The sequence below is a fragment of the Echiichthys vipera genome (genome assembly GCF_963691815.1).
Source record: "Echiichthys vipera genome assembly, chromosome: 21".
NCBI lineage: Eukaryota > Metazoa > Chordata > Actinopteri > Perciformes > Trachinidae > Echiichthys > Echiichthys vipera.
Genome location: NC_139846.1, coordinates 18,182,327 through 18,202,842, shown reverse-complemented (window position 1 = coordinate 18,202,842; position 20,516 = coordinate 18,182,327). Strand labels below are relative to the sequence as shown.

Genomic DNA, 20,516 nt, shown 5'->3' with positions numbered 1-20,516 from the left:
AAATAAAAGACAGTGACGCCTTGAACAGACTGGTCACAATCAGAACGGTGAGATGATTGAAGAATAAACCTTTTTGTACTGTTCTCTGTCCAGATGACGCAGCATCTTAATGCTTTTCTCCTCCTGTTTTAAGGTCTTGGAGAAGATGCGACCACTAGACCACAAACTTAAGTACCAGATTGATAAACTGGTGCGCACAGCTGTCACCGGCAGTTTAGGTAAGACTGATTTCGTGTTACACATAATGCATCCACCAATGACGTGATATCCTTCCCTCCATGTTACACACAGGGTTCATACGGTTCCTTAAAAAGTCTTAAAAGGCGCTGAATTCATTAATCTGAAAACAAGGCCTTAATTGTTATTAAAATGTCCTAAATCAAACTTTCAAAGGTCTTAAAGATGTGATGGGAAGTGGGATTTTACAATTTCTCTCTACAATTAGTCTCAAATCTCAAAGTAATTGGTAACATTAGATTTTTAAAAATATTGTACCGAATGCGTCTCGCTGTAACATCACACAGATCGCGATAGCAGAACCAAATATTAGTCATGTGGTTGCTCCCACGTAAGATGCACGTCTGTTCATTGTTAAATTGGTCTTGAATTTTATTCCAGGGGGCATTTAGTCTTAAAAAGTCTTGAATTCAACTTACCTTCAGCTTTAGGAACCCTGAACACAGGCTTCAGAGTATGATGCTATCTTTTTTTTGTTGATTTCAGCTGAAAATGACCCACTGCAGCTGCGCCCTAATCCTGAGAATCTCATCAGCAAAGTAAGGGCTCAATATCGTGGTCATTTTAACCCATCTTTATATCCTGGTGGTACACTGAAAACTGTAAACCTAACAAAATTGATCCGCTATATGATTGTTTTAGGACATTTAATCAGCCAGGCTACCACTAATGTATTATTATTACCGTTTAAATACTGAACATACAGTATTGTAACTGTCAGACTTACTTTCCTGCTTTGCTTCATTAACCAGTTGAGTGAATCTGAGGAGTCTGAAGGTGAAGCTGAGAACAAGGCTGAGAAGAAAGCAGCTCACTCTAGTGGCAGGAAATATGTACCGCCAAAGATCGCCCCGGTGCATTATGGTAATGTCTTTTGTCTTTTCTGAACCATGTTTTAAGCTGCTTATTTCGGCACAGTTGGCCGTGCTATTTTACCCTGTTGCTCATGTGCAGCCGTAAAAAAAAACAAAAAGACAAAAACTGCTGTGTCCTCCAGACGGAGACATGTCAGAAGCAGACAAGAAGAAGGCTCAGTCGGAGCGGCTGCGGCGAGCTGCCCTCAGGAGCTCCGTGATCCAGGAGCTGAGACAGCAGTACAGCGACGCTCCAGAGGAGATCAGGGACCGACGAGACTTCCAGAGCGAGCGGGAGAGCCGCGATGAGCTACACAGGTGTCCACTTGTTTATGTTGTTAAGACAGGTAGACGCATGAAGGCTGATGGCTGTAATGAAAGACAGTGGGATTGTATCCATTACTTGTAGAATATTTGACAAGGGTATAAAGAAGTAAAACCTGCTATATGGAATAAGTTTTACACTCTTTTTTTTCTTCTTCAAAGGAAACATTACGAGGAGTCGATGATGGTGCGTCTCAACATGCCACAACGTCAGAAGAATGCCAGAAAGAGAGGCGCGATGTCTATGTCCGGCCAGCTGAGCGGTATCACACACTTCGGTGACATCACAGCACTGACGGGAGGCGAGGGCGGGCAGGTGAGCTTGCGGTGACACCTGTACACCAGGAAGGGGTCATATCTCACTCACTGAGATACAGGAGAGCCCTGGGGTTTAAACACGGCTCTAAAAAATTACAATTTCCGGTCCTGAAAATGAAAATGTCTTTAAAATTCCCCTTCAGAATGTCTTCAGAGATGAGTTAACTGGGAGTTTGGCTCAGGCAGAGCGGGAATGTGAAGCTCTAATCAAGCAGTAGACTCTGGATTTAAGAGAGCAGGACACGCTGAATTATTTATATTGACTTTTATTCAATTTGAGCGGCCACCAGCACATAATTAATGCTGGACAGAACACTTCTGTTGTGTGTTTTGAAGAAGTCTGGCATGTCGTACTGTACCTGACGTGCTTTTGTGTATCTTGGTGAGTGTCTGATGCTGTTGGCAACACAGGTTTGGCATGCCATCCCACTCTATACCCTGTATCCTGTCTCAATTTCTGCTGACATAAAAAGTATTAATGAGTTAGAGTAACGACTGGCCAACGTCATGCTGCTTGCAGATGTGGAAAATTAATTCAGCTAAAGCTATTTGGAAAATCCATGTGCTATGTTTAGAGAACACACAAAGCCACAAACGCTGTTAACAGGCTCATCTCCGTCCAGCATGAATGGGAACATTGTGGCTCATTTTTTATTTTGATCACATTCTTAATGCAACTGCTGTTTCTAATACTTTTCCTTTATTGGTGCAGGATCGCCCGAAGAAAAAGAAGAAACTCATGAAGAAGAAAACCAAAAGAAAAGGTGAGGACGTTTATATATATATATATATACCAGAGTCCAATTTAATTTCCTGCAATTAAAATTAAAAAATGAGGGTCAATTAAGTCCTACTGAATTGACTCTTATGTAATTGTCCACGGAGCTACTCATTGGCCGTTTCTTTAGTGCAACGCCGGGACTATGTAGTTGTTGTGATTTTGTCAGTGTAACTATTTTTACAACAAAGTATTAAAACCTCAAATTTGATTTGGGGTAATGTTGAGAAATTGTAATACAGCAATAAACGATAAGTGCTTCTCATTGCATTTTAACCCGTTTCATGTGACCCTTCATCACCCATGTCCTTCTCTGCAGCTTTTAAGAAGCACAGATCAACCTGATGATCCTATGATGGAAGGTCAAATGGTGTGAAGAGGATTTCATCATCGTCTTATTCTTCAGTTTAGAGGATTTTGTGACCAGGAAGTCAGTTGTGCTTTATAAATAAATTCCTCCACTCTGTACTTTTTTAGTTTGTGGAATAAACATTTACTGGTGACTCTTGTATTCCTGTCACATTCTATTTATCACCATTAGAGGGCAGTCACATCGCCATCATCGGACCAAAGCCTTTAATTAGGACCAAAAGATTACATTTCAACCCCTGCTAGGAGAGCCCTGATAACGCAGGCTTGAACACATAATTGCTTGAGAAACAGCCAGATGAATCAAGGCCTTGTCCCAACCTGGTGCAGCAGGCAGATCAGCCATCTGACAGCGGGTCAAATAAATGTCACCCCAAATGTTTCCCATCACACCAGGAACTGTAAATAAAATTAGTGCAGTTTTATCAGTAACATGATGTCCCATTAAGTAGTAGCCTTAGTTTACCTCAGTCTGAGGCTGTCTGGTCTAAATATTTACATATTTAAGGTTCAGTGATTGACGAGTTTAATGATAAACCGTTAAACTATGAAAGAAAGAACGGGGTTTTTTTTTTATGTCCCTCAAGGGGAAACTCACAATTCAGTTTATTTTTCATGTTAAACACGTATACATGCATCAGTGGTGAGAGGGCTGCCCTATGAGGAAGCACCCAGAGCAGATTTTGGGGTTCAGTGCCTTGCTCAAGGGCATCTTGGCAGTGCCCAGGAGGTGAAATGTTCACTTGCCATTCTTGGTCATTATGGGAGATGAACCTACGACTGACGAGTGAATACCATCAACCAATAGACCAGAGGGGGCGTGGCAGAACAAACTCACACAGAAGCAGTCTCATTTTTACACAATGTCTTTATTTTTTTTTTTTCCTAATTACAGACTCATGGGTTAAAAATAAAAAATAAAAGCAAAACATTTGTTCAAACCCACTCCCCCTTTTCAAAAAAAAGAAAGAAAGTCTCCACACAAACCCCACCCCTGACTTTCCCCGCCCTAAAATAACAGCTCCGGCCCACTCCATTTCTTAAATTAATAATACCGTTAGCTCATCAGCCTTCCTCAGACAAGCCGTGACTGCACTGCGCGTAGTCAGAGAAAGGGGGCGCCTTAAGGTCCGCACTGTACACCCCAAAAAACACCCTTGTCTCTGGTCCTGCCGTCCTCACTCGCACGCAAACTTGCCTGTCTGCCACTCAGCTATGTTCAGCTCTCTGTATATAAATCATGTGTTGGGTTGGCTGCCTGTTAGGTTCCGTGTGTACTGCAGTGTGCTGTAGTGTATGTTGTACAGGTGTGTGTGTGTGTGTGTGTGTGTGTGTGTGTGCGCGCACGTTTGTCGTCCCTGTGTATGTGTGTGAGTGAGTTGACGTGTGAATGGGACTAAAAGCATCATTAGCGTTTGCTGTTGTAGTAAATGCCCCCCGCGGCGGGTCTGTGGTCGCCCTGCCCCCCTCCCCCGCCCCCCCACACGGATAGGATGGGGTGAGTGTGCATAGCGGGAGCAGAGAGAGAGAGAGACGCTGCGGAGACAGTGGGGGGGGCCTGCGCCACCTGGGGAGGGGTCGTCAGCCTCCACTGGTCCTGAAACCTGAAACGACAAGAAGTGGTCTAATATACAGAGAGAGGACCGGGGAGGGGGAAGGAGGAGAGACGGGAGACAAGGAGCACAGAGGGAGAGAGGGGAGGGAGGGGGGAAAATGACGTGGGGGGGGGGGGGTATATGGGGTTGCACAAAATAAAAACATTGATGCCTGTCAAAATAACAAAACGAGCCGTGGCCATGCCTGAGTTGGAGATGACAGGTATGGATGAGCAGCAGGAGGGGGAGGTGACAGGAGGAGCCCCGCCCGACCAAGAAAAAAAAAAAAAATCTATGCATGTACAATTCCACTGAACACTGAAGAGCCATCACTGTCCAGAGAGAAACACAATCCATGGTGTGATGAGCCAAAGAGGAAGGGGGGGAGGGAGAAAAAGCATGGGTTATAAAATGCAGCGAGGGTAGAGGTGAGAGGTAGAGAGCGGCGGACACAAAAGGGGTGGAGGGGAGGGAGGGGAAGTAATGATATACTCCAAACCACAAACTTAAAAAACACAAACAACAAATACTCTGGCTAGCTGAAGTTTCACATATGTACGGTACATTAAGATAAAAAAAATAAACAGTATATTTTCTTGTTGCTGTTACACCCCCGTCCCCCTCCCACGTTTTTTTTTTCTTTTCTTGTTTTGGTGGTGGTGGAGGGTGAGTGGGTGGGCTGTGTTGGTGATGGTGTGAAAGCAGGAGGTCACAGCCAGACCAAAGGAGACACATCTGCAGCCTGAGATACCACCATCTTCTCCCCCCCCTCCACCCCCCTTCCCTCAAAAAACAAAGAAATATGCCACCGTATTCTCTCCCCAATGGGCAACTTATACCTTACCAGGGGTGACCGCATCAACCTCCGCACACGCACGCTCACACACAATCGCACACTGCGGCCAGTCAGTCTCTGTCCAGGAGAAGTTTTTTTTTTCTTTTTTTTCTCTTTTTTGTCTTTTTTTTCTCTCTTCTGGGGTTCTCTTCTTTTATTGTTGGGGAAAGGGAAGGACTTTTTTTTTTTCAATGTGTGTGTGTGTGTTTTTTCTTTTCTTTTTTTTAAAATGAGAACAGAGAGGGGAGAGGGTGATAGTAAGGGAGTGTTGGGAAGGGAGGGGGGGTGTTTAGTAAGGGGAATACCACGATGTTGTTCGCCCTCGGCCCCTGGAAAAGAGAGAGAAAAAGAGGGTGAGTTTTTTTCTGGTTGGCTTAAGAAGACTGACACCAATTTCCTGGTGTGATATAATATTATAGATATGTATGTGTATGTGTGTGTGTATGTGCGCGTGTGTGATTGTGGCCAGAGAAAGGGTCTGCAAACCAAAGGGGAAAGAATATATTTATGTATATCAAAATGAAGACAATGTTTAGGACAGTGTTCACAAATCACTTAATCGACATACCATCTTAACGGTATTGGGCCAACGATCTCACAAGGTGTTGCGTTACAACAAATCAATCTGGAAGAATAGACTACAGTGCTGAAAGAAGCTGAAAGCAGCTTTGTCAAGAGAGGGAAAGTGTTTCATTTCTAGTTATTGGAATAGTGATTAGTGTGTGGGTGTGAGGGGACAGCAAAGGCACTTCTCTCCCTCTTTCTCTCTCTCTTTCTCTGTCTCTCTCTGTGAGAGCCGCCTCTGGGGGTCACTGTGGGGAAAGACCTTGAGGACAAACAGCACCACACATAAACCCCCAGCAAGAAACAGTGCACACACACACACAAACGCACACAACTGCACCAGTATAATACACTCAAAGCACTGCCTGACACACAAACAAAAGCCAGGCAGCAGCACTTAACCTTCCACACATAATCTCCTCATTCTCACATACACACATGATCCAGTGGCAACAAACACAAAAAAAAGGCCACACTGGGACTGAAGCCAGTGGTTGTCAGGCTAGATGCTGAGGTCAGGCTGCAGTAATGAACCCTCGTTTCTGGGAGTGAACGCTGTAAAAAGGTGAATCTGGGTTGGAGTATGCGTGTGCGTGGGGGTTCATGTACATGCAAGGACATACACTCTACGTAAGCACAGAAAAGCAAAAAGGTTCCTTCACATCATGAGCACAGTATGTGTGTCTTCTGGCTCACACCAAAATCTTGGCTTTTCACCATGCCGACTTGGGAAGATGATGATAACAGTGATGTAAATGGATGCAATGCTGGAGGAAATTGTTTTTGCAGTCAGAGGCCAATTTCTTAAGTGCATGTAAACATGAATGAGTCTTTGTTCACAGGCTTTCAGGATTGGAGGTGCGGGACTGATTCCACGATTTGGCGGTGTTGTCATTTAATTCTATTGAATCCTGCCAGACAAGGCTCTACTTTGCTGTGGCCTTGTTCAATCTTAACTTCTAATGAACAGAGCCAAGCAACACTTTAGATACTGTGATGAAATCTATCTCTGGGACTGGTTGCATGATCACAGCTGAGCACTGTGAAAGTTTCCCAAGCATACAATGGGTCAATGCAAAGATTTTGTGTTTTTTTCTTCACCATGGATGTGTTCCAACAACAAGACAAGGCACAAGTGGGGGAAAAAAGCGTTATTTGGTTCAGATCTGAGCCGATTCTGTAACAGACTGAAGTAAACTAGTGATGGATTCATAATGTAGCGACCCAACAGCCCTTCTGCTCTGCTCTCTTCAGAAGCGAAGGCAAATCAAGGCCAAAACTCTGCTCACTGCTTGCTATTCTCTGCGGGTGATTGGAACATATTAACCAATGCTGTTAGATAATGGGAAGATGCATTATGTGTTTATCAGTAATACTCCAGAGGGTGTTTTCTCTGATTAGAAGTGCAGTCAAACTACTGTTGGCAACAACAAAAATCCTTTCATGACCATGGAACTGCCAGGTCCCATCTGACTGATTAAATAACTTATTTAAGACCTTTAAACGGTTGCTTTGTGCCTTTTAAGCTTTATATAGTCTCGCACACTGTGGGCCAATGCAGCGGTTGAGTATGGTCTGTACAGGGGAAAAGATACTCCGGGCTTTAACCATCTTTGAACCAATCACAATTGTCCCTGGTGGTGCTGGAGCTGAATTCAGCAACAGTGCTCTTGCAAAACAGATAGTGGAAGGGGTATGACTAACTGGGAAAAAGGTATTACTTTCCTTATCTTTACATAACTGCAAATCAGTCAGATAGAACTTTAAAGTTCAACGATGACAACAAGTCTTTACCTATACATTTAAACCAACAATTAAAGCCCTCAAAGTCAAATGCAAATAATGCTTATAGTCATTAACCTAGTAAGCTACACATTACTATGAGCAATTTCAGCTTCTGGGGACTTGATATAATATCAACTACCCCTCAGCTTCTCCCCAAGTTATGGTGTGCCTTGCCCTGCAGCTCAGGCCAAATCCCAGTGAGTAAACTGGCAGGGTTAGGGTTTCCTGGTATGTGTGGGAGTGGCTGGGGTAAGTACACAGAGTGATTAGAGAGATTCTGACCTTGAGGAACAGACACTTTCTCACACAAAGCAGAGAGAAGAGATGTTAAAAAAAAAAGGTCGCCTTATTGAAATGGTTATTCATTGCAAAAATACTTGAGTCAAGAACAAGGGCAAAGATGAAACAAGAGAAATACACTAGATAAAATGGCATCAATAGGAAATTGTCACAAGAACTTGGCAGACCGTGTAATGGCTGAATTAAACTCTAGGATCTTTCCAAAATAACTACTGCAGTGTCTTTCTTCTGGAAGTTGTTCTTTGTTGAACATAAAGTATTAAGCGATAGCCAAGGCCTGAAGGTTCCAGATGCTTTGCAGGATGATCAAATCAGAATCTCTCGTTCTCAAAGCTCAGTGCGTATGTGGGGGAGTTGGCATGCTGATCAACACGTTTGGCACCACACCTCCTTTCTCAGTCTCAAAATGAGGAAAAAAAAAACCAAGATGGCTCCACAGGGTTCATAGAGTTGCCAGTGAGATCCTTTGTAGCCTTCATTTCTTACTGCGCACAACCTAGGCACTGTTTCCATAAAAAGGAACAGTAGTTAATGTTCTTTGATTATGCTCAGAACGATCTTTCTGATTGCCGTTTTAATAGAAAGGGTGCTTTTCAAGTTAATTGTTAACTGCTAACTGGTTTAATGACATACTGTAAACATTTTAAGTTTGCAGTGGCCTTGCAGTAGAAACTATACTACAAAACACTCACCCCCTGCAGAGCTCTGAATTAAAGCCAATCAAGAGACTATGTAGAAAGCCACCAGAATCCCAGTGCACAACACTCTGATCGACACCAGGCTCATTCTGTTGTTCAGTATGGATCACAGTCATGAGAACATACTGATGGGATGGAGCATTAAACTGCCACAATGCTGCAGTACAGCGAAGCAATGCTACATGTCGCTGTACTGATCATTACACAGCTCAAAACAGTTATGCACAATGTTGTGCACATTAAGTGCAGCTGCTAAAGTGCTACACCAGTAACCTTAAGTTGCAGGAGATTACAGGAAGTATGTATGTAGTATGTAGAGCCTGGGAAGAAGAAACTGATGTGCATAGAGTCTGTTTTCAATGTGATGTGGCATGCAATGAGCCCCTCAGTCCCTCGACTGATGATCTGATTTTTAACCTGACCATGTGGCACGTTTGACTGGCATGTACCCGTTTCTATCACTCCCCTGAACAGTGTGTTCACACTGGACGCAAAGCAAAATTTTGTCACGCGTTGCTCATACTGGGATCATTTGAGTTTTTCGTGTGCTCTAGAGCTGTATTTCAGTCATCAACCACGTCCCAGACACGTAGGAAAACCAAACATTTTCTGGATTTAAATCATCATCCAGCAAGATGATCATCATTCAGATTCAATTGCAATAAATGGATCAAAAGGATTCCAAAATAACAAAATTGTGACGCTGATTTGTAAAAAGCCTGAATTCATAGTTTGTCAGGTCTGTCCACAGGACGACAAACAACCAGTTTGAATCGATCAGGGCTACGCTGCAGCAGGAGAATCTCAATGCTGTTGGGTTTTCAGCACCATGTGAATTAATGTGAGTTGAAAGAAGTCAGGTGAATATGCGCCATTTGCGTCGGCCGTCATTCGCAAAACTGGCTTCTTGTTTGTGTGAACACATCGTAATACAATATTTATATCTCAAATGAAATATGATTTAAATTCTAAATCATCTTAGATTCATTTATAATCCAGATTTGAGGATGGACGATTTATTTACACTGCAGTCAGTGATTATTTTTATCGCCTACCCATTGACAATGCTCAGATTGCCTCTCCGCACTTACCCTCTCTGTACTAGAGAAGCTACTACAATCATGGGGGATTTTTATCCCCCTTATCTCAATTCTCAACTTCTTTTCTTGCTCAGTCTATCCAGTCCTTATACCTGACCATGTTTTGAAGCATCTTTCTTAACCATACTATCCTGCCCCTGGAAGTTTTCCCAACAAGTATACCAGATGGAGATGATTAGGGATTCCTCCAACTGGACTTTAGCTTCTCTGCCCTGTTGTGTTAAAATACAAGGAGAGGACCCTGACTATATTTAAGGGCCAGCACAGGCTAAATTATAACTTGATTTGGAATAGTTACAGTCCTTGTCTTCTCCTTAGCTGAATCTCAAATCTGTAACAACAAATGTATCATAATTGCAGGTCAATCTTTAAGAACAGCTGCTAAGTCGGCCTTCTTTGCCCTGCCCTTTCAGAACAATCACAGAGTGAGGTGCAGTGCATGCAGGTGCAGTGTTCTCCCATGGTGTCAATAGTGAGGCGTCCCGGCATCAGCTCACCTGAAGGCCCGTCCTCTGCCTCTGGGTGGTGTGTAGCCACTGTAGTAGCGTGCACGCGATGAGAAGCTTCCCCCTCGTGACCTGAACCGAGCCCGTGGAAAGCCGCGGTCTGTGGTGCTGATGCCTGGTCTGTTTGTTCTCTTAGCGCCCACCTGAAAAGCGAAAATCAAGCAAGGGTCAGTTACACAAACTTAAATCCATCCATCCCTCCATCCCCTGACTCTCCTCTAAACAGTTTTTTACATTTTTAGAGTTACAGAAAAACTGTTTGAATTCTTGATAATTTTTAGTGAAAGACCAATTAAATGGCATTCCTTTCAGTTTGGAAATATAAGATCAATATCTATGGGGGGCTTTAATCATGTGCCACAGACAAAAGCATATAAAGCTTTTTCAGTTTACATCCAACGGCACATCAGCAGTGTCAATATTAGGAAAACTTTGACCTGAGTGCAAGAAATGATCATTAAACGAGAAAAGGCCTGGTTAGAACGCAACCAGGCTATGTCAAACAGCAAGAATGAAGGCAAGTTATGATGTAACAATGTAAACATATTTATATAGCATAGAGGAGGCCGTACCCACTTAGCCAATCAGGACAAACCCTTCAAACTTACCCAGACGTGACACTAGTTAAAAGAGTTTTAGCCGCCCAACTATAAGCTAAATTTAGCCAGCCAGTGTTTAGTCTGTAACTGTTTAGTTGCGATTGACACTGATTATTTCTGTTCCATTCAGTTCACTTTTTAAACACACCAAATAATTTCAGTTCAACCTTTCACAATGATGAAGACACAGTTTCTCATCACAGGGGATAACATTGAAAAATGAAGTCATGTTGCCCCTTTCTCATTCCCTGAGCACGGGGTCACTTTTCTTGTCCTCCTGACCAACAACCTCTGAAATCTCCATGTGAAAAATGTGAGCGGAAAAATTAAAAATCTCATACCTTTATCTGCCTTCCTCTGAAAAGGGACTCGTCCAAAGCCATGGCTGTCCTAACAGACTCTTTGTCTGCGAACTCAATATAGGCAAACCTGCAGGGGAAAAAAAGGATTAATCAAGTTGATGTGGAAAACGTGTACTTCTGCCCTGTTCATGAGTCAACTGTTACTCTGTTTGTCACCGTAGAGACTCCAGTCTGCAGTGTAGTTCATACACTTCACTGAAACCAGAGAACTGTAGAGTAAAATGACATCATGATCAAAGTCTCTCTCTCTCCAAATACTTCCTTGCCATCCATCTTATGGGCATAAATAATAATTGAACACAATTTTCTGTAAAATATTCCATTGAAAGATCATGGAAATGGACTTTTTAAACTCCCCCCCAACACATAATTTAAATAGTCTGAAAAACACAATGGACTCATTTAACACTTTCATGCTTGTGCTACAATCTTGTGGCCTGTGCTGCAAAATGTTGCACCGGTTGCTATGTGCATTAAACGTTAGTGTACAACTCTGTCATGGGAGTCGGAACATCTCCGAGGTCTCCACTTTAAACAGGCCATGTGTAAAGGACTGCGGCCACTTTGGTTACTTACCCAGTGTAATGTACAAATCACACAACTTCAGAAGTACTGAAATGCAAACAACACGTAGAGTATGGCAGCAATAGTATCTTGATAATTGATAAGACAAAGCACTTATGTATTTTAAGAGAACCAACATCCAAATGGTAAAGGAAATTGATGCCCCTAAAAAGGTGTATAACTTAGTTTGTTTTTACAGTTATAAAACTTTTCTGGTGGGATTTTGTGCAACTTTTATTCACCTATACAGAAGACTTTATGCGGCCAGCAATGAATACCAGCTTTGAATATTTTCTCAAATCTGGTCCGAGACAACCACTACCTTGTTGACCCCTGGCTTTTTTAAAACATTACATTCAACCACCCAGTTTTAGTGACAATTCATTTCTATTGATGCTTAATAAAGAATCTGTTTTTGTGTGATTTCTCTGCCAACATTTTGACTTCTGTATATTTGCCACACAAGTCAATTTATCTTTTCACTATTCAACGGATGAGTCAGAGGAGGGGTGGGTGACACAGAACAAGGATGATGCATTACCCTTTGGGATGCCCTGTGTATTTGTCACAAAGGATGGTGACTCTGTTTACTGAACCGCAGCCATGAAAGTGAGCCTCAAGCTCTTCTGCCGTGGCACCGTAGTCCACCTGAAGAAAGACAGACCATAAAAGGTTAGACACCAAGAAAGCTGCATAACCACTACTTGAGCATGTGTACTTAAAAAATAAGATTTGATTTTTAATCAGCTTCTGCTCTAACATTTACATTTTTGTGTTTGTCTATTAGACACAGCCACACACCCTGGACCAAGATTCTCCACTTATAATGTACTAAATTAGACTGACTGAAATGAAAATGGCAAATACGACATATGTTTTAAATAAAGACACAGAGGCATTCCAAATATTAACAAACTAATCATAGCCAGACAGCAATAGAAACAACTATAAAGTATAGTGAATATCAAACAATGTGACCAAACGGCACCTATACGAGACAAATACTCACGTTTCCGACATAAATAGATCTGCCATCTGCTTCCATCTTTTCCTCGATGGACATGATGACGGGACCGACTGCAAAATAAATACACCTACATGAGCAACAAAATACTTAAACTAAAACCAAAAGAGTTGGCATGTCCATTTAATGACAGAAATAGATGAGTGGTGTATCAAGTACAAACTACAAATGAAAAACATCAATTTCATGAGAAATGCTAATATTAAAACCAGCATTTATAGCTAAAAAAACCAACATTTAAATGTGCAGTACATCTTCAATAAAGTTATTTGTTTAAGCAGCCTTCCGACTCCCTCCGCAGAGTCATATTGGTGCACAATCCACACAGAAAAGGTCAATTTTTCATTACAGCTCAAAAGTTCACTGGAATTTCTCCCCTTTAAATCAGTATCCGCCTCAAAAACCCCGTATCAGCCGGGCTACAGTTTCAAGGCTATTACATACTGCATAGTTACTTTCATGTACCGTCATTCTGTTTGTACTTTTGCGGCATTCTTATACCCACAATATACAAATTGATTTGTAGATTGAGCATTAAGTAATATCCATTTTATTAATGCATCAGTCTGAAACAGTTCCTTGTAGCTGTGCTTTTACTCGATCATTGCATTGTTATATTAAGTGTACAGTCATGCTCAAAACATGCACGATACATAGAATTAGATGACTTATTCTAACCAGAAACTAACTTTTAAAGCCACTTTCTATTCTTGGCACACCCGCACAGGGACTGGGCATCTACATACAGGACATGTGGATGGACGGTTAAATGTGTTTGCGGTAATTCTCTCAGAGATACTTTTTTGTTGTTGAAAGAATCCTCTAAAGCAGAGGAACAGATAATTGTAAGATTATTATATTGATATTCTTCCTTCATTAGACAATTTGATGTGTACAGATGACCCTTCACAACAAAAGAAACGCACCTGGTGGGGGGCTGAGATTCATCTGTTTCTCCACCTCGTTCTGGAGCTCTTTCAGCTTCTCTGCCTCTTCCTCCATCTCTCTCACCCGGGCTTTGATTGCCTCCAGCTCCTGCAACGGCAACATGAATTCCATTAGAGTCGTAAGTCCATCAAGAGCACAATACAACTCACTGAAACATTAATCACAAGCGTCATAATCACACAATGTGTTGTGCTACGCTGACGAGTGCTGACCAACTACCAAACCTAGTTATGGAAATGTAAAAAATAACAAATGTGGCGATTACACCATTTTGACATGTGGAGATGCTGCCATAACCTGACCTCAATATGAAGAGAAGCAAGTGTGTGCATTGTTTCTGCCAAAAGAAGAAACCCACACACAGGGAATACTTGTCTAAAAATATCCTGTCTGGCTGGTCCTGAACCTTCGCTGTAGTTGTGATGCCTCTCATCCTCCACACGTTAACAGTGTTTTCTAACAAACACACTAAATTTGTTAGTAGCTGCTTCCTGTAACGTGTATTTGGACCGTGACGTCATTTTTAACCCCTTAGTATTCTGCCTGTTTTTGGAGGGGTAGGGGATGTTTGGGGGGAGACAACAGGTCAATAGTAGATGCAACATAGAATTGGTGGACAGAGGCGCTGCGCAGCACTGTAGTGTTCTTTTAGTCATAAATAATAAACGGTGTTTTGGTCAAGCGTCAATGTTGAAAGTTTAGAGCGCAGAATAGTTTAGAATATGATATTCATCTATGATGCCCACTCTCGCGCTCCATTATGTCCCATAAGTTCTTTCAGCAGTTTTTGGGTTGATACCATTCAATACATAGATTTGGTACTAAATAAATAACCTTTTTGTTGAGTATTAATAAAAAAATGTCATAAATCCCTTCAAAATACCACAATTAAAGGCGCACACACATTCGCCATGAGTACTGTGCCCAAGCAGGAATGCCAGCTGAAGTCTAGCTAAAGTCTAGTTCATTTGACAAGTGTGAGCACAACTGTACCGCGCTGGGAAGTGTGGCGTGCCTGGTTGAGAGAGGCGGGCTTAAGTAAAGCATGGATACACGTGTACGAGCATTGACGGCAGTCCTCAGACTATTTATATACGACTGTTCCCCACGATGGACATTTAAAAAGATACTGCCAAAGGGTTCACAGTGGTCTGATGTGGCAATGGAGTGTTTAACGCAGATCTGGTCAGATGGAAATATTCAAAAACAGGGGTGATGACGTCTATAATCACGAAAAGATTGGCGACGAGGCTCGGATCAATTCAAGTAACTTGAGTGCAGGTCTGCCTGGGCCGCGGTGGAAGGGGACAATCACGCTTAAGCACGGCTCAGATCATCTGGGCCCAGTGTGAGTGCGCCCCAAACCATCAAGACCTGGAGGAATACCATAGAAAAATCAATGCCGTGATTTGGCATCAAACACTTTTGACATTGCAATTGGATGGCGAGCATGTCTGTTTTGGAAACTGAGAAATCGCACTGCTATCTGTATACCAAGGAAAGCCGTCCATCCTCTGAATGCTCTCGTTCTCTAGTTTGTGGTTGTAAAGTTTTATGAGGTTGAGATTATCCTAATAGTTTGTTTTATACAGTGAGGTCAAGTTTTTTTTTTCACTCCAATGAAATGGTTACTAAGAAGAAGAAGAAGATGCCTAAGTCGGTGCCTAAGGGGACTAACACCATCACACACGAATACGATTGGGCTCATTGAATCGTACAGTCTCCGCTTTCCAGTCAGACCCAATTTATGCAATTCAAAGACCATTTATTGACCCCAGTATGCAGAAATATTTAAGTACATTATTTTAGAATAGGACAAAATAACATCTGTACAACGTGAGAAAAACTGAATGTTCCTTTTTAAGCTAAACTGTCTGGGATTATTATCAAGTGGGGATGTATGTAACATGTATAAATATGGACAACTTCCTATAGGTGAAGCCAAAACCTCACAAAGTACATATCAAATAAATGTGTCCTAAAAGATGGTTTTCTGTCATCTGAGGTAGTTCGTATCACACTGATGTTTGTTCAAGTTTAGTTTTCTGATAAGTTATTTGATGCTATAAAAATAGGGTGAAATGTTCAGACTGGTGGCTGTGATCAAGTAGCAATTGGTCGGGCGGGTGTATGGATGGGATTTGATACCGGGTGTCCACTTCCCGATCGCAGGTGACTCTGGTTGCCAAATTCCAATTTTCCAAATTGATGAGTCAGTATGGCACGCTCAGCCAGTTTTCACATTTCCCGTCATATCTTAATCGTGCATTTCCATGCACAGCAGTAACCTGAACATGGTTGTTCCCCGTTCCCTCGTGGTGTTTTTTTTTTTCATGTTGTGTCGGTGCCGTTGGTTCCTGATCTATTCCATTTCCGGGTCAAAAGCCACTGTCGTGTAGTGGGGATGGGGAGTTATGACCTACGGAGCATGCAAGGACACGTAACCCTATCACAATCCGGGAGCGATGTTTACACGCATGAATAATCGGTACTAAAGGAGTTATCTTGGTCTGTTAACCGGGGTATGAGAACTCCGATTTTATCTGGGGTGTTTACATGGTGTTTGAGAAACCGGAGTATTGCCTTAACCCGACTATAACTGGGATTTTAAACTGCATGTAAACACACTGAATGATTATAAAGCCAATGTTCAGAGACAGCATTAAAGAGATACAACACAGAAGCCAAATAAGTAAAATAATTTGTAAACACAAGTAGGCTAATCAATAAATACATTACTGACGTTGTACTTACTTACACAAATGTGCTTAATTCTCTGTTAATACTGCAGCATTTCTGTGTGACATCACCTGGTGAGCTTTTGCTATTAATTTTTTTGACCCTGAACATATCTAATAATGTGTGAATTAATCATTAAGAAAATTGATTTTTCTGCAACTGAACTGAAACTGGAAATGCATCTGGGGCGTTGACAGCAGCCAGGTCGGAGGGCCGAAGACAGGAAACCCACAAAACAATCACTGCCCACAAAAATGTAATGCTCCTGTAATAGTGAACAGAGAGATGGCTGTGTCCTCACGTGGGAGCGGACCCTCCTGTCTGACAGTGGTGCACTGCAGCACAGTGGGAGTCATTCCAACTCCATCTAGGGCTGCTGCCTGTGCTGACAGGATTTGTAATGTACAACTGGGTGCAGTGACACAGGCGGACCATGTTAAATTCAGGTCTTCTCCCCAGAGGTTGGGTGGGGGGGTTGCACAGTGACATACTGCATGTGATGATAATGACACCATTACTTCTCAGCCCTCCAACCTTAGCTGCATGCATGGTAGTGCAGGGTGAGATCATGGGAGAGAAGAAAGTAGTCCAGCAAGATGTGAAAAAAAAAAGCCATGCTACACTGCTGGAGCTCCTATATTTTGTCGCATATTCAGTGCACGCTCTTTCACTCCCCTCCCTCATTCTCCTTGCTCTGGCTAAAACATTGAAGGATGAAAACCCAGCCCCTCAAATACCGCAACCCCCTCCTCCTGCGTTGTATACAGCTGCACTCTCTGCCTGACTGACAGCACTACAACCTCAAACCACCCTGAACATGCTGCGGAGATATTATCAGGCAATGTGCACGCGTGTGCATGTTTTAAATTTAAATTAAGCAGGCTCGTTTTGCATCTTGAACCAACACACAGTAGATCCCAATGATGCGTGACACCAACCGCAGTCCATAATAAGACAAAGATGATCATAATAAGACAAAGATGATCAGGTGCACGCCTGCCATCTCCACCCTAGCTTTGTTCAATCAGCTAGCTTGTTAGCATGTCAGTGTCCTGGTATGCCATGGAATTATTTTAATACATGGTAGTATTTGGTACGATTTTAGGTTTAGACTGAAGTTGCACATTTTATCTCGCGACTATAGTGAGTACCGTTGACATGTCACCCGGTCATTTTAGCTGCAGCACTAGAGATGAGCTAATGTTAGCCTGCTGCTGCTCGGTCATTTTAAAGCCCACACCGGTGCTTGACATTGAGTGTAACTGTGAGAGTAAACGGGAATAAAAGATGTCATTACCGTCAGCAGGTCGCCCTCTCAAGCAGGTAGACTCGCACAGCGGCGGCTAATGGCGGCGGCCTGTCCTACCCTCGCTCCTGACTGTCTCCTGCATCTCCGTCGCGCATTTTTTTTTTTGGAGACGAGGATTTTTTTTTTTCTCCCCCCTCAACGAGCTCAAGCTCCCTGGCGCAAGAGAAACTGGCGCCGCTGTTGCGCCAAGATGGCCGCCGACACCACGCATGTCACCACCCATTTCTACTGCACTGCGCGAACCACAATGGCGGTTAAATATCGACCTGGCGAAGCAGTAACACACACGGCATGTGACCCGACATTTGACGGGGGGAAATAATAATCACATTTCTTAACCTGCTCTCACTGACCAATAACACTCAACTGTAGCCGTAACGTGTCCAGGGCATCCATGTGGGCTCTCACAGATTCAACAATGCCCTTCACTTACCGGGTCTTCAATAGAGGCCTCTCCTTCTTCTAACCCCGGTTCTTCGTCACCAACACCCGGGTCTTCCAGCTCGGGATGTCCGGGGTCTGAATCTAGTAGGGATTCCTCCGCCAGTCCGTTACCGAACTCCGCCATCGCCCTGTTCCAGCTGCACCGACGCGCCTCGTGGCTCAACCAACGTCGCAGGCCCCTACTCACGCACAAGGGGGTAGAGTGAGCGGGGCGGCGGAAAAGAAAAAACGGCGGAAAACGCCGCTTAGTAAAGTTAAAATGGGGAATAAAACGCTAGCTACAGTTTCAGCTACTACTCAAACAGCATACCACGACGACCGGGAACTGTTGTTTGCTCGTTATCTTTAGGCAGCGGTCCTAGTTTACGACAGAGAAGCCAGTTTATTTACTTGAATGAGTGTATAAAAAAGGCGAACAGTCGAGCGGCGCCGTCCCTTCACTTCAGAAATGGAAGCCGGGGGCGGAGTCTTGCATCACTGCGGGCGTAAAACTCCGAATCCCATTGGTCAGTGGATGGTTCTAGACCCGCCCCTTTGCTGTCTACCGCGTTCCTATTGGATAACCGCGCAGGACTTTCCGGTTCCCAAATCAGCATGTGTGATTTTAATTGGATTAGGCTTCTGTCAATCATATAACTATCTGTGGTGTGTACAGTGGCAAAGTAAATTAATTCCAGCCACATTTGAGTGGCTCCTCCAGTGTGACCTTTTGCCACTAAAAGCTGACACTTTCCTTATTATATTCTTATTACATTAAAAAAACACACAAAACAAAACAGGAGACACACAAGCAAATGAACACAGGAAGAAAAACAAAAACAAACACTACCCAGACATCTACAAAAATGCCAAAATGCATGATTCAATTAGAATTTTAAACAAAATAGGAATGTGTTTCAATTACCAGATTTTTCTAAATACTCAGTTATTTGTTTTAACCAAAGTTTTGTTCCAGCTCAGTCGGATCAAGCCTTTCTATTTTGGAGACAAAGGGGTCTGGTTACCTCTTCAGACTTGTACATGGATAATCATTTAGAGTCATACAATGAGTTAAATTCAATTCAATTCCATTCAATATTATTTATAGTGCCAAATCATAACAAAAGTTATCTGAGTTGAAGGTGGGCTTTCCTTTTATTCATCCCACTATTTTTGTTATTTACAAGTAAGGCATTTTGTTAAAGAAAATGTAAATAACTACATAAATCCTTGCATGGAACACACCTTTTTTGCTTTAATGAAACAAAAGCCAGGATTTAAACACCTTGTTTCAAAACTTGTATCATTGTTTTTCATAGTTTCAGTTTTGTCAACAAACCATATCAAGTCTGCATGGGAGGCAGATCTTGGTACGGAGCTGTCCGATGAGGTGTGGAGGGAAGGGCTGGAAAAGATTCACTTAGGTTCAGCTAATGCCAGGTTGCAGCTGATCCAATATAAAACCATGCATAGATTACATTATTCCAAGGTAAAACTGAGTAAAATGTATCCTGATATTTCCACTATTTCTGACGGATGCAATGAGGGAATAGGGACCCTGGGGCGCATGTTTTGGCTCTGTCCACAGATTGTTCCTTTTGGCAACAGATTATCCACTGACAGTCATGTTTATAATGTGCAGCTGGAACCAGATGTACTTTTTGTAATGTTTGGTTGATCCGAAGCCTCTTTTTCACTCCCACGCCATATGCAGGTGACCATCCAATTTGGCACTTTGGTTGCAAAAAGGTTGATACTTAATGACTGGAAGGCTATTGACCCTCCTAGCGTTTCAGAAATGGCTCAGGGGAATGGGCTCAGGGATACACCCTCAGAACCTGGCATTAGTGAATCTTTTCCAGCCCTTCCCTCCACACCTCATCGGACAGCTCCGTACCAAGATCTGCCTCCCATGCAGACTTGATATGGTTTGTTGACAAAACTGAAACTATGGAAAACAATGATACACATTTTGAAACAGGGTGTTTAAATCCTGGCTTTTGTTTCATTAAAACACAAAAGGTGTGTTCCATGCAAGGATTTATGTAGTTATTTACATTTTCTTTAACAAAATGCCTTACTTGTAAATAACAAAAATAGTGGGATGAAGAAGGGGAAAGCTCTCCTTCAGGTCATTGAGGGAAGCTAAATGATTATTCATGTACAAGTCTGAGAAGGAAACCAGACCCCTTTGTCTCCAAAATACAAAGGCTTGATCCGACAGAGCTGGAACAAAACTTTTGGTTAAAACAAATAGAGTATTTGGAAAAATCAGGTAGTTGAAG

The 20,516-nt window shown here is 42.6% G+C and overlaps 2 protein-coding genes across 3 annotated transcripts in view; one reads left to right on the top strand and one right to left on the bottom strand.

Annotated features, from left to right (window-relative positions):
* The window catches only part of ngdn (neuroguidin, EIF4E binding protein), a gene marked incomplete at its 5' end in the record, with an annotated part of 4,660 nt that extends 1,664 nt beyond the window's left edge, over window positions 1–2,996 (top strand). The window contains 8 exons of the mRNA XM_083935886.1: window positions 1–47; window positions 134–218; window positions 724–776; window positions 990–1,101; window positions 1,235–1,409; window positions 1,578–1,731; window positions 2,446–2,497; window positions 2,831–2,996. The exon at window positions 1–47 is cut by the window's left edge and continues 91 nt beyond it. Of these exons, the coding sequence (XP_083792012.1) occupies window positions 1–47; window positions 134–218; window positions 724–776; window positions 990–1,101; window positions 1,235–1,409; window positions 1,578–1,731; window positions 2,446–2,497; window positions 2,831–2,856 (704 nt within the window). The 3' untranslated portion in view covers window positions 2,857–2,996. The remainder of the gene's footprint in view (window positions 48–133; window positions 219–723; window positions 777–989; window positions 1,102–1,234; window positions 1,410–1,577; window positions 1,732–2,445; window positions 2,498–2,830) is intronic.
* Window positions 2,997–3,864: 868 nt separating this feature from the next.
* Window positions 3,865–18,675, bottom strand: pabpn1 (poly(A) binding protein, nuclear 1). 2 transcript variants are annotated; one of them, XM_083936249.1, is made up of 7 exons: window positions 18,242–18,675; window positions 13,739–13,847; window positions 12,798–12,865; window positions 12,330–12,436; window positions 11,204–11,291; window positions 10,255–10,406; window positions 3,865–4,484 (listed from the first exon to the last, which is right to left on the bottom strand). In XM_083936249.1, the coding sequence occupies exons 1-7, from the start codon at window positions 18,374–18,376 to the stop codon at window positions 4,289–4,291; spliced, it is 855 nt and encodes a 284-aa protein (XP_083792375.1). In that variant the 5' UTR covers window positions 18,377–18,675; the 3' UTR covers window positions 3,865–4,288. The 2 variants fall into 2 exon arrangements, with proteins under 2 accessions (XP_083792375.1, XP_083792376.1); XM_083936250.1 differs by having other exon boundaries at window positions 4,343–5,639.
* Window positions 18,676–20,516: the final 1,841 nt, after the last annotated feature.

Excerpts from the sequence above, each read along its gene's own strand:
- pabpn1 (XM_083936249.1), bottom strand. The coding sequence starts at position 18,376 with ATGGCGGAGTTCGGTAACGGACTGGCGGAGGAATCCCTACTAGATTCA. Across the intron at positions 12,437-12,797 it reads GATCTATTTATGTCGGAAAC|GTGGACTACGGTGCCACGGC; the intron begins GTGAGTATTTGT and ends GTCTTTCTTCAG. Across the intron at positions 10,407-11,203 it reads TCAGAGGAAGGCAGATAAAG|GTGGGCGCTAAGAGAACAAA; the intron begins GTATGAGATTTT and ends TTCGCTTTTCAG.